Raw genomic sequence first — 14382 nt, 5'->3', positions numbered from 1 at the left:
TCTTTTTGGTAACTAGAAAGCGAATTCAATTGAAATCTACGCACTTGTCGAAACAACATAAAATAAAACAAAAAGACATCAAAATTCCTTAAGACTATCTCCAACTCATGAGATAAAGCTTAAAATATAAACTTTAAAGCCTCCCAAACCATCTCTAATCATTCGGCTAAAATAAGCCATGGGGAGAAAATATATCTCTTCTGGGCTAGATTCTCACCAGGATTTAAGCCTGACTTAAATTATTTTGGATCTACCAAACTGTTATATTTCAAACATTTTTTTTTTTTGTTTTTTACTTATAATCTAACAGTCATGCTGAAATGAGATCAAATCTAACACAAAAAATTACAAAGAAAAAGGATTCGACGGCCTAAAAATAAATCTGACATCTAAAATAATTTTAGAAAATTATTTAAATCAAATTTAATTTAAAACTTTATAAATACCTATGTATTAATATGATTTTTAATTACTTATCGGAATATAAATATTTTTAGATTAAAATGTTCATAAAAATAATTAGTATAATCTACATGAATTTTATTTTAAAAAAAGTTACTGAAAAGAAAATTAGGCGAAAATCATTATTTAATAATTTTGGGCTAAAATTTTAAGTAATAAGAATTGGTAAAAAAAAGCAGTTTTCTGGATTATGGCTTAAAATTTTATGGGTTAAATTTTTAACCTTTATCCCCAAAGTTGGAGGTGGAGTTTTAATACTACAAACCCTTTATTGAGTTGCTTCAAACTAAGGGGGACAGAATTTAACCCCATTTGCATGCTTTCTTTTCGGTTGGAAATATAAAATGCAAATCAGGAACAAAACCGTCATCTTAGTTTAAAGATACATTGCCTGAATACAACGACGGGTTCAACATGAACTTTTATGCAACAAAATACAAGCGCCTGAATACAAAGACGGGTTCAAACATGAGCTTTTATGCAGCAAAATACAAGGAAAACTAATCTTTTATTATGTTGCTGTTGACCATTTCAAGAGGAAGCATAATCCATGGGGCCATAAGGCTCAAACAATTCAGCAAAGAGTCCCTTCTTTCTTTTGGGGTTCCATCCCATGTCCTTGCACAACTGGTCATTGTACCACAGATGAAGGGCACCGATGCATGATCTCCGGTAGTATTGGCTGGAAGCATATCGCTTCGCGTATGCGTCCCATTTTTCCACATCTTTCTCCATCTCTTTTATGCTTGGTAGCTTAAATGTGCCTCCGAGAAGCTCCGCTAGCCATCTGCATCTCATCTCGGAGGTGTATAAGTTCGAAATACTCTCAGAGAATCCAATCACAGCTAGCTGTGGAATTCTTCCGTGTATGCATTCCCTGATTGAAGTAAAATCATACACAAGATTTCCTATTCAAATGTTGTAGCTAATAAAGGTAACTTACAGAAACATTTGTGCCATATTTACAGATCACACGTCATTCGAAATTAAGACTCAAATAAAGTTGTTATCTAAGATATGTGATCAGTAATGTGGTACGGTCTATGAAAGGAGCTTAACCTGTAAAGGGGTAATATGGACTTTGGCGAACCGATGATGTAGTCCTGAAAGGTGGGAGACACAAACATGTCCTTGAGCTTTTTCTCACCCCTAAACCCAGTAGCCAATATGACCAAATCTGACTTCACAGGGGAGCTTTCACCATTAACCAGAATCCCTTCTTGGCAAAAGCCAAAGCCGCCGGGAGACTTTTTCAGTATAATGCTTCCCTCTCGGACTCGATCAAAGAACTTTTCCGGTACTGTTGCGATCATACAAGAACTGATTTCTTGAAGGAAACTGTGCTTAGGTACCATTCCATACTTGGTTAAACCAAGCTTCTTATTTATATAGCTTTCGACAAATTTAGAAAATCCCCATCTCTGTTCAATCCTAATAATTTTGTTAGTTTATCTATAAGCATCACAATCAAAAGGCATAATTAGGGTTAGCAAAAAATGAAGTTTACCACAGGTGAAAGAATGGTTGCAAGGAGACTGAGCAGGATGCCTTCACCGGGCTTGTGTACCAAGAGCTCCGAGAAGCGATTGAAGTATAAGTATGCGATGGGAAAGCCCCATGGAAGATAGTCAGGAAGATTCCAGTGTTCTGTCTTGTACAACACTGTGCCCGGATTTTCAACCCCTGAATATTACCAACTCTTGAATTAAGGGAAAATGCAACACGAACAGTCCATAAAAATGGTCAAATTATGCTGAGCTACTTCTTGGACTTGTGTAATGTGGCATTTAAATTCTCAGTTTAGTATAATTACCATTTGCGTTTGAGCACTCCATTGCAATGTCCATTGCAAATTTCTGAAATCCCACAACAGTTACTTGCTTTCCTTCCACAAATTTAGCTGCACTTCCGTAATCCATGTCGGCATAATTCATGGAGTGTATAACCTCTCCATGAAATGCTTCTGGTCCCTTGTTTGGAGGGAACTCGGGAATGTTTGGAATGTCGCTGAATCGCCCGATGCAAAGGATCACAAAGTCCACCACATGAATCTGCTCATCCATACTAGATCAGTATAACTGAAATATTGATAGTCTGACAACATAATACAATTAAACTCGAAAGCATACGTATATAAATTGTTGGTATATGGTCCAGTCCATGATGAATGTTCTAGATTATTCTAGTATGCAAGTGAGGTGGCTGAAACATGCTAGACAATTCTAGCAAGTTATTAAGTTGATGGAAGAAGCTAGAGAGTACTAGCTTCCTTGGTTGCAAATGGAAAGCTCTAGAAGCTACAATTTTGTGGCTAGTCTAGAATTATCTAAATTAGAGGTTGATAGAATATTCTAGAAACTAGAAACTAGTTCTAGTTTGTAGAAGGAACTAGAAACTAGTAGAATGCCAAGCCCTCACCTATAAATATGGATGTAGTGTTGTAATTAAGTAACCAAGTGTGAGTAGCAAAGGATCAAGTCCAAAGCTAGAGTTCCACTCCAAGAGTGAGAGTGAAAGTGTTCCACTACACATTGTGTGAGTGAAGTTTAGAGTGATAGAAAATATGTGTTATACTTTCTTGTATTCATCAAGCCTCGTCTTTGGCTTGGTAAGACTACTCTTGTTGTACTCATCATTTTCATATAGTGAAGATTGATGTCCATTTTTTACTTTACTTTGTACATTCTCTATTTTGTAGTACCGAGAATATATGCACATACAAGTATGTACCTTAGTTGAAAGGCTTTGTTTGTCTTCTACAACAACCTTCCATTTCCCTCCGGAGCTGAACGGTTCTCCGGTGCCACCCCAGTGACTCCAAGCTCGCATCTCATCGCCGGATGGACCTTCATACTCAATCCCGCTCACTTTGTTGTTGAATTTGATGTGCTTTAGCAAGTCAAAATGTTGAGCATATGATTGGATGTAATTCAAAACCTGATTCTGGTCTGGGTGACCTTCTGTCACTGAAGATGGCCATGGAAAATCTGAGAACTGGTAAAATTCTTTAGGGGTTTGGATCTTGGTAGTCTCAACAGTTTTGGTCCACACTCCCCCAATGCTGCTTGAATTTTCAAAAACAATAGGATGAAAGCCCTTCGAAAGTGTGTACTTGCAGGCAAGGAGGCCGCTAATTCCAGCTCCTATAATAGCTACCTGCTTTCCCATTTAGATACAAGTGTTCTGATCTTCTGTTTCTATGAATGGAGTCCTATTATGCGTGTATATAAAGGGGAGGAAATGATTAAGTATTAATGTCTTGCCCACATGAACTTTTGAGGCTATATACCTAATTATCTTTGGCCTTAATTACGTAGGGGGAATCAATTTTCTAGGAATCCATCCAATCGAACACCAACGATTTTAAAATTCTCAACAAAATCGCACTACTTATTTACTTATTACTAATCTTATGTGTTAAGATTTCAGAGAAAATTAGAACATAAATAGGTTAAAATCTTTCACTTAATCATATCGATATATAAAATTTTGGCGTGACTAGAAGTTGAACCAAAGTAACATAAATCATATTTAATTTGATTAATTTTTTTTATATGAGATTGTTGTCTTGTTTACATGCCCTTCATATGGGACCACTACATAATCGGCCAAATGTGCAACCAATTCTACATCAGTCGAACAAGGGCACACTCAAGGCAATGAAGTAAACTCGGTACCTTAGGCAAGACAAGATAAAGACCAATTCCAACCCAATCTCACAAAGGGATTATGATACCATGCTAAGATTTTAGAAAGATGGATCACTATCCCACAACTAACGACACCAATAATATCCTCTAACTTGCATCATACTACATGCACAACACATCATGTGGCTAATACCCTGGGCATAAAATAAACATTTTCTACGGGATCCTTGTGTGAGTATTTTACACGAAAGTCCTTAGTATAACAAGAGGTAGAACCACAAATGATAAGTTAGGATGAACTGCTCATTTAGTCCTTGAATTATTACCTCATAAAAATTTAGGTTCTAACAATTTTTTGTGTAAAATAAGTTCCTAAATTCAATAAAAATTGCTAATCCCTACTATTATATTCAAAGCTATTTTATCCAATTTTTCATCAACTTAAGTCACATGACACATTTTAAAGGGTAATACCGTCATTTTTCATATATAAGCCCTTAACGTTTCATATGGATTTCGAATCTAACGTCTCATTGATCCTTCAAAGTTAACTCCATACACTACTTCTTAAAAAAGAAAAATAAGTTCTTAAATTTATGAACTACCAATTTATGCTCCAAAATTTATTACATGCAAGTAATGTGACTAAAATTGACGAAAATTGAATAAAGTAGCTTCAAATTTAATATTAAGGGATGTAATTAGCAGATTTTTATTAGTTTAAGGACTTATGTTACCAAAAAATAATTTAAGATTCTAATTTTCACTAAAATGATAATTAAGAGATTGAATTGACAGTTGACCCTGTAAATTATATTTCATATTGTCAAATTTTCAATATGAGTTTTTTGTATTGTTTAATTAGAGCAAGAAGCTATGTATTAGTGTGCAGCCCCATGAAACTATATATGGATCTTTTGATATAGACCAGTTAACCTGCAAAATAAAATAAAAACCTAGTTTTTGAATTGTGATGTTTATGCGCATTCTGCATCTAAATTAAATTAAAAGAATAAAAAGTTTTTTGGACAAACGATAGTATTTACACTATGATGGTGAGAAAATGAACTAAGCTTTATAATGAGCTTGTCCATAATAATATGGTTCAATTTCGTCTTTGGCGAGAATCGAATCTAAAATCTCTCACTTACAAGTGAAGAGAAATATCATTTAACCATAATATTACATGACAAAATAAAAGAAGAATTAATTGAATTCCTAGTTTACGCATTTTTTGTTGTTTTAATTTGATTTTTGAATTTTTAATCATTTCTTTGTAAACAACACTTTCAATCACCCCAACGCACCTGTCAAAGGTACATGCATAGATATATATAATACAATTGTCTACCTATAACGAGGAGATTAATTGTTATCAATTATGACAAAAGAAATGAAATATTATATATTTATGACGGTGATATAAACTATTATTTACTTATGAAGAAGATTGACATCATTATCTACCTATACCAATTATATATAATTTGTACGTATTGTAATGAAAGAAAATAGAGAATAACCAAATACATGCTAAATAGGTCATTTAGTAATACGATATAACGATATTTTTTTTATTTGTAAGTAAGATGTCTTAAATTCGATTCTTCCTAAAAACGAATTTGAACCAGATTATTGTGGCTTGCCTTGTGAAATTTAACACTCTTCCATTCCTTTAGTGTAAATAATATCGTTAGTGCTAAAAAAATAAAAAAAATAAAAACCTGCTAAATGGATTGCAACAGGTAGAAAATATAAAGGGAAGACTTTATATGTACGTTGATACATGATAAGCCATGTCATCATTTGAATCAAGTTAGAGAAGAGTTAAATACAAAGAAGATGACCCTTACATTCTATTTAGTGTGAAAATTGACCTTGCTAATTTATTCGGATTACGGTTTTGTTTGATATTTAGTATAAAAGTGGCCATAAATTACATTAAAAACAAATTAGGGTTAAATATGAGTTAACCCATCAACTGAAGGGCATAATGAGAAGTTAATTGAGCGAAAAATATGATCAATGAGTTTATAGTAAAACATGAGGATTTCTCCTAAAATGTGCTTGGGAATTGGGTTAATGTGCAGCCCATGTGAACTGGGCAACATTTTAGCATTAGGTAATTACTCATCAACCCTAAACTCTAAACCCTATCAAACATATTCGACTTTTGGTGGTATGTACTCATCAACAATTTTTTAATTAGCACCCAACAAAATACACTACTCATATATAAATATATTCATTGAGATTGATGAATTGATGATGATAATAATACAAAGACAGTAATGTTACCGGTCAAATTTGTACAGCTCGGAGATAATATTGTTTTTGATGAGTTGCTTCATCATTGCTGTTGATAATTGCAAGTGTACAGTATCATTCAAGTAATATAATGATAAATAGTGTTGTTTAAACAAGAATTGGATTAATTTAAATTTACTATTGAGATTAGCTTCAAACTAAACTTAAATAAAAGAAAGATTACGATGACAACTTTAAATATGCAAAGAAATGAAACGAAAGTAAAAATAATAATTGATTGAACACGAAGTAAAAGTGAATGAATTATGCAAGATTAATATATGGAAGCACTGGGACATCAGGTTCCTCATTCTCAATCCCATCTAATCCTTTTATTCATATTAACATCAAATTATTTCCATGTTGCTAGCGATTATCCCTTGATTTGTCAATATTTCCTGTCAGAATATACTAACCGTGTTTCTAACTATCTACCCATGCTATGTCTAGCCACATATATAGATAACCGAAATCTTTTACGCTCAATAGATAATTATACGATACTACACAAATCATAACCAGTATGTCTACTCAATTATGTAATTTATGGTAATTGTTATGAGAAGCAATCTACTAAACTCAACCTATCAATCACAATTTAGTTATTTACACAAATAATGACCAGTTATTTGATAATGACAAGGCACAATAACAATTACTCAATATGGAAAATAATTGATGTTAATATATAATAACGAGAATTATATATTCATGATAAGAGTACACCCTAATTATAGCAAAATGACTTAATTCATGATCAAACTAATAACAAACATGAATGAATTCGATAACATGGAATAAAACTTGAAGTTCAACTTCGTAATTAAGTGTGTGTATGCGCTGGGAAAAACTTGGAGCTCTCTGGAGTTCTCGCCAAATTGTCGCATGTATGTGTGTGCCTGATGATGGAGAGGCCCCTTTCAATTTATGCCGTGCCTTTTTATATTCCCCCTTTCAATTTATGCCGTGCCTTTTTATCCCCAAGCTCTAGCCGCCAGGAATTCACCCTAATTCCTTTTGTCAAAGGAGAGCAAACCAATTTGAATTCGGAAATTAAATAAGCACCGGCCCACCTTTTAGATTAGAACTCTGGACTTTCCAATTTACACAAGTTAGACAATTTTGTACTAGCACAAATCTCACATAACCGCACCTCACTTCGATTTTCTTTCGTGCTTTCCTTGTAATTCTTCTTAAAAATCCAATTTTCTCCCAAAAATAAATTCCATATAATATTCACACAAAACACATCAAATCCAACTGTTTTATATCGAACCATGACTAAATTAATAGGTAAAAGAGATACAAAAATATACCTATTATATCAACCTAACAATCGTCATCCCTCAGGCCACTCCATCTGCATTCCTCAGCACTCTGTGTTTAATCTGTCAGGATTGTGACATCTGTAACCTCAACATATGGCAACTCCGAAAACTTATCAACAGTGAAAGCGCATTGCTAAGTGGAAATCCTGTTTTCGGATCGAAGGACAGACAAAGTGAGGCTATAGCGGCATAGCCCATTCAGTCCATTGTCTTGAGACAAACACAATTATTTTTCACCTGATAATACTTGCATTTTAAAAGCTTAGGCACTAAGTTAACACAGTATTAATTATTCGTTTTTACTCTACATTGTATCTTACGATTTACACGGTTCATTTTTATGTTTTCGTTGAAAAACCATCCATACGCAAATTCATTTAAGCCAAAAGCATTTAATTATTTTAATATGGACTAAATAAATAAACAAATACAGTATTTTTGATAAAAATGAAATGTTCAAGGAAATACTCAAACTGAAATGACTTTTTTTTTTTTTTTTTTTGTAGAAATTATGCTTGAATTAGAAACTGAATTAATGAATTACTAGAATCACAAGATTAAATTGAAGAATAGGTCAAAACAATTGATTTTAGACAGTTTCCAAAAAAAAAAAAACAACTGATTTTAGTCTTGTGTTGTAAGGAAAATTTTGGTTTTCCTTCAATGTTTTTGGTAACTTAAATATACTTGGTATGATTATGTTTTTTTGTGAGCCTGTAAATAAGCTATTTAAGGGCAGGGATTATTGAGAGATTTTTTATTTGTCTAACAAATAAAAAGATAACTACATTAAATTCATCTAAATTACGAAAATTGAGTTCTAATATTTTATATTTGTTTAATGGAATGTCCATCAAATACCTGGGGATGTAACTGTTACACCAAAGCACCGATGATGTGTTGTTGCTCAATGAGCAACATACTTATGGTCATGCAAACCATGATGACTCAGCAACTGCGAGTGGCAGCTGCGATCACCGACAGCCAGCAACAAACGTGGCCAGCAGCAGTGAGCACCGACTGCACCGATTGCAACAACATGCAAACATTCATGCAGGGTACATGGAATTGACACCTGATAAAATTGGCACCCGCGTGGCAGCGACGACAGACTGCAGCGGCAAACAGAAATAAATCCTGGGCACGTGTAGTTAGCCATTTTGAACGACCACCAACTAGATGCACCAGCCATATCAGTCGGTGTGTTTCCACTATTTTTGAGGAAATCAAATTGGAGAATGATATAGACTTGGTCTTCTAAGACAAATCCTTTAAAGAAGCTATTTCAAGTGTTAACTCTGAAAAGTGGATAAAACCCATGCAATCTGAGCTAACTTCGATGAAGGACAATAAAGTATAGGAATTAGTAGAACAAAAGGAAGGAAAGAAACCAATAAGGTGTAAGTGGGTATTCAAGATGAAGGATTCGAATGGAAATGCCGATTACATGGAAACATTCAGCCATGTGTCTACTAATGATGCATTTTGGGTGATGATGGCGATTGGTGCTCATTAAGATTTAATTTTACACCAAATAGACATTAAAACTGCGTTCTTAAATGGTGATTTAGATGAGAATATATATATGAGACAGTTAGAAGAGTTTATAGAAGAAGGAAAGGAGAAACTAATGGGAAAATTGAAGAAATTTATCTATGGTCTCAAGCAAGCATCGAGACAGTGTATCTTAAGTTTCAGAGGGTGGTGAAAGAGTATGGTTTCATTGAAAACCCGTCTGATGGTTGCATCTACATGAAGATCAGTGGGAGCAATTTTATTATACTTGTTCCTTATGTGGACGACATTCTCCTTGCCACAAATGCTGCATGTTTGTTAGATGAAACTAAGTCATTTCTGTAGAAGAATTTTGAAATGAAGGACCTTGGGGTAGCAACATATGTCCTTGGAATTGAATTAAAAGAGATAGAAGGAGAGGATTACTAGGTTGTCACAAAAAGGATATATCGAAAAGTTCTTAAAAGGTTCAACATGTCTTCTTGTGGAGCCACAGAAATGCCGATCTCAAATAGTGATAAACATGGAGGAAAGACCATATGCTTCACTTGTTGGAAGCTTGATGTATGCACAAGTGTGCACACGACCTGATCTTGCCTTCATAATAAGTGTACTTGGCAAATTTCAATCTTGTGCGGGTGAAGCTCACTAGAATGCAGCAAAAAAAGTTTTAAGATATCTTCTGAAGACCAAAGAACACATATTGGTTTATAGAAGCACATATAATCTTACATTGGAGGGTTACAGTGACTCAGACTTCGTTGGGTATCTAGGTTTGTTTTCACAATCGCAAGTGGTGCTATTTCATAGAGAATTATAAAGCAAGCAACAATGGTAGCTTCAACCATGGTGGCTGAGTATCTTTCTTGTTGTGAAGCCATTGATCAAGCTATTTGATTGAAAATTTTCATCTCAGGTCTAAAAGTGCTTGATTCAATTTCAAGACCAATTCAGCTTTTCTGTGACAATAATGCAACCATATTCTTCACCAAGAATAACAAAAGAGACTAGGGCTATGTTACTGAACCCTTGAAAAAGACTATATCGGTTTCAGTTTTCAAGAAGCATGTCACAAAGATAAGAGTTTTGGCAAGATTCAATGCAACTGACTAGTGGGAGCTAAGTATTATTTAAAGAATTTTCTTGTTTTCTTGTTTTCTAGTTGCCAAGTTTGTTTATTTATCTTATTCAACGACTACTAAGGATTCTTGACTAATAAAGTTGAAACTATATATGAGGCTGTTAAAGTTTTCCCTTAAATATGCAGTTTAGTTGAGAATGTTTGTATATATTTTATATGCATAATGGTATGACAATCTGTGCAATTGTTATTAGGGTTAATAACCATTAAGATGAATTGTTTTTTCAATTCGAAAGAGGACCATGTATTGAGATGATGATGAATACATATGCGGACTTTTTCAATACAATAATTTTCATATCTTGTTGGGGTTTAATGTGTTGGTTAGCTTTGTAAATGTGATTATGGGGATATTATTCAAGTTAAAGAATATGTTACCCCGTAGTCCTTTACAGATTTTGGTTAATGACCTAGGCCTGGAATCATGATTTGTGTCAATATTGATCTCGTGGCCATTTAAGGAGAATCTCGCATTAAGGTACAATGGTTAACTAAGTGTAGCTCTAGTGGGAGAATGTAAGTTCTGAAGAGAGCTGTATTGTAATACCTTGAAAATTTAAATATATGGAATAGAATATTCATAATTATGAATATGTGGAGAAAATCGAAAATAAATCGATTTATGGTTATGAAAATTTAATTGAGGAATTTTAAAATTTTGTTACCGGAAATTAGTATAATTTACGTATTTGTATTATTGAGATTTTATATTATTCTTCGAGAATTTATATTAATTTATTTGAATTGAGTTTTAAATTAAACTAGTTACGAAGTTTGAAGCTTGGAAATTAATTATCTAAAATCCGTAGACCCTTTGAGGTCACAATTTATATGTTTGAATAGAGCTCGATCTCACGAACGTGTATGCATGAACCGTTCGTGAAACGGAGTTATAACGAAGAAGTTATTAATGTTGAAAGTCAGGGATATTTTTGTAATTTTAACCTTCATCTGGAAGGCTCTAGATTTTCTGGAGCAATGGATCTGCCACGTGTGTGGCTGTGATGGAGAGGAAATGAGAGAAAATGTGGGGGTGGGCGAATCAGAAGGGGGGAGTAAAAGGGAGGACGAATCAGAAAGAGGGAAATGAGGGGAAATGAGAGAAGAAGAAAAAGGGAGAAATGGGCCGACTCGTATAAACCCTTGGGCCTGACCCATACCGCCTCCTTCCCGGCCCTTTTTCGTTGGTTTTCTGGCAATCTAAACCACCAAACCACTTGGGAAACACTCTAAGACCTTCCCTCTACCCATTTCACCCCAAATTTGATGGAATTTGGTTTTAAAATAATGAAACCCGCACAGTGGTTGTGATAGGTTTGTGTGAAGATTTATCAAATTTTGAAATGTTTTCCTCTAATTACCACCACCATTAGACTCCCGTTGAGGTCTGGAACAAAGCCCATGCATTAGTTGGGGTGTCGAAGTTGTTTTGGAGTCGAATCAAGAGCACCTAATTCGAGGGTTTCCGACAGTTTGAAGGCGATTTAAGGTGTTTCTCGGCCGAATTGGACTTCGGCCCAGGTATGAAAAATGTTCCTGTACAAAATCTGGTAATTTTTGGAAATAGTTAAATTTTCTGGCAAGTCGGGGCTGCCGTTTTGTGCAAGTTTTAATATTTTAAATATGAATTTGGTATCCATTTGATGTGTTTCGTCATTAAAGCTAATGTTGGTTATTTCAGTGATTTGAATATATTTGAAAATGGATTGAAAATGAAATGTGAACTACGATTAGCTTGATTTCTTCGTAGGGTACATAGGCAGTCTAACAAGAAGGTTAAATGCAGCCATAAAATAATCAAGATTAATCTTTTGTTGGAAATTTGAATTAAGAAAAGAAATTTGGTGATTAATTGTAAAATTAAATCTTATATTTTGGTAATTAAATTTTAGGTAAAGTACAAAAAACTACCTCAACTATTGGTGTCACGACACTTTCATACCTCATCTTTTAAAATTGACAATGTGATACCTCATCTTTAGAATTTGGTCCAATGTTATACCTTCCGTTACTTGGCCATTTACTTTTCAGTTAAATGCTGACGTGACTTGATTCAGAGCCCACTTTTTATTAAAAAAATCATTAAAATATTATTAAAAACTAAAAAAAAAAAATTAATAATTTTTAAATATTAAAATAAAAAAAAGGTAAAAAAGAAAAAGAAAAAGAAAAAAAAAGAAAAGGGAACAACCCTCGTTCGTCCCTCCCCCTCCCTCCCCCCTCTCTCTTCTCCCCATCTTCATCTTCTTCCCCCCACCTGCAACATCCCAAAAAAATAAATAAATAAAAAAATAAATAAATTTCCAATTTGTCTTCCCCCCACACCCACCCTCGGTTTGTCTTCCCCCCTCCTCACCCTCTCTTCTCCCTCATGCAACCCAAAAAAAATAAATAAATAACTAAAACCCAGATCCCATCGGTGGGAAGATGGGTGCGCGGAGAAGGTGGAGGATGGGTGCGGAAGATGATGTGGAGAATGGATGGGAGTGGTCGATTTGGGGTTGGCAGAGGGTTGAGTTTGGGGGGGGGGGGGGGGAGGGGGGGACGAACTAGTTGGGTTGGGGTTCTTCTTCTTCTTTTTCTTCTTCTTCTTCTTCTTCTTCTTCTTCTTCTTCTTCTTCTTCTTCTTCCTCATTCTTCTTCTTTCTGGGTTGCAACGGGTTGAAGGGGGGGGCGAACTGGGTTGGGTTGTTTTTTTTTTTTTTTTTCTTTTCTTTTTCCTCTTCTTTTTCCTCCTTCTTTTTCTTTCTGGGTTACAGGGGGGCGAACTGGGTTAAGTTAGATTATTTTTTTATTTTTTTTCCTCTTCTACTTCTTCTTCCTTCTCATTTTTTTCCCTCTTCTTCTTCCTCCTTCTCCTTCTCCTTCTTCTTCTTCAGGGGGTTGAAGGCTTTTCAAAAATTTTTTTTTTTCTTTTTTGATTGAAGATTAAGTAGGAAAGAAGATGAAGATGGGGAGAGAGGAGGGGAAGGGACAAAAAGAGGGATTTTTTAATTTTTACTTTTCTTTATTATTTTAAAAAATATTAAATAAATTTTTTTTAGTTTTTAATAATATTTTAATAGAAAGTGGGCCCCAAATCAAGATACGTCAATATTTAACTGAAAAGTAAACAGCCAAGTAACGGAAGGTATAACATTGGACCAAATTCTAAAGATGAGGTATGACATTGTTGATTTTAAAAGATGAGATATGAAAGTGTCGTAACACCAATAGTTGAGGTAGTTTTTTGTACTTTACCCTTAAATTTTGGTTATACATTTCGTGAGTGATTAATAATTTAGATAAAGAATTATGAATTATGAATTATGGTAGTTAAATAAACAAGAGTTTAATTTGGCCTATCACCGCAATTATTTTCCAAAATAATTTTTTTTTTGGGTCTGGGCGTTACATATACACTTGGTTAGCACTTGTTATTCACATGGGAATAGTAGAGATCAACATTGACAATGTTTGTGAGCTGATAAGGAATATGTATATTAGGAATCATTGGCTTGAACACTTATGATATTTCTAGAAGTCTTTCTAGCTGATATAAATAAAGGAATTTACAGTGATAAGGTTAAGATCAATTAGGACTACTTAATGGCAGAGTCCTAGTTGATTACCACTGTGTATGGTATATATTAAGGTCCCTGCACTCTCTCTAAACACGCAAGCTTACAGAAACCTAAACCCATTCTTGAGGCTTCGCATACAGAAGAGGAGAGCTGCACAAGAACTCTAATCTTAGTAACATGTCATCATCTTCAGGTTAGTGGTTACATTTGGTATCGTAAATTACATGTTTCCGCATATATTGATGTGACATTGAGTTGATTATTTCCTCTTTATTTATCAATGTGCTTCCTAGCTACACCATTTATTTATTATTGTATGTCGGAGATATTGTGATCACTATAAGTCTCCAGAGCTTCTCACTCAGTTCACCGCTCGTCTTGGATAGTAGTTCGACATCAAAGATTTAGGTTCTCTC

The 14382-nt window shown here is 34.3% G+C and overlaps 1 protein-coding gene across 1 annotated transcript; it reads right to left on the bottom strand.

The window, feature by feature from the left end:
* Positions 1–816: 816 nt before the first annotated feature.
* On the bottom strand, positions 817–3728 carry LOC137724390 (putative flavin-containing monooxygenase 1). The gene is made up of 5 exons (XM_068463136.2): positions 3193–3728; positions 2276–2513; positions 1970–2145; positions 1522–1883; positions 817–1339 (listed from the first exon to the last, which is right to left on the bottom strand). The coding sequence occupies exons 1-5, from the start codon at positions 3628–3630 to the stop codon at positions 994–996; spliced, it is 1560 nt and encodes a 519-aa protein (XP_068319237.1). The 5' UTR covers positions 3631–3728; the 3' UTR covers positions 817–993.
* Positions 3729–14382: the final 10654 nt, after the last annotated feature.

Source organism: Pyrus communis, chromosome 5, assembly GCF_041283825.1.
Source record: "Pyrus communis isolate YQ-2024b chromosome 5, ASM4128382v1, whole genome shotgun sequence".
Lineage (NCBI taxonomy): Eukaryota > Viridiplantae > Streptophyta > Magnoliopsida > Rosales > Rosaceae > Pyrus > Pyrus communis.
Note: the sequence above shows the minus strand (reverse complement) of the source record. Positions and strands in the feature narration are given on the sequence as shown.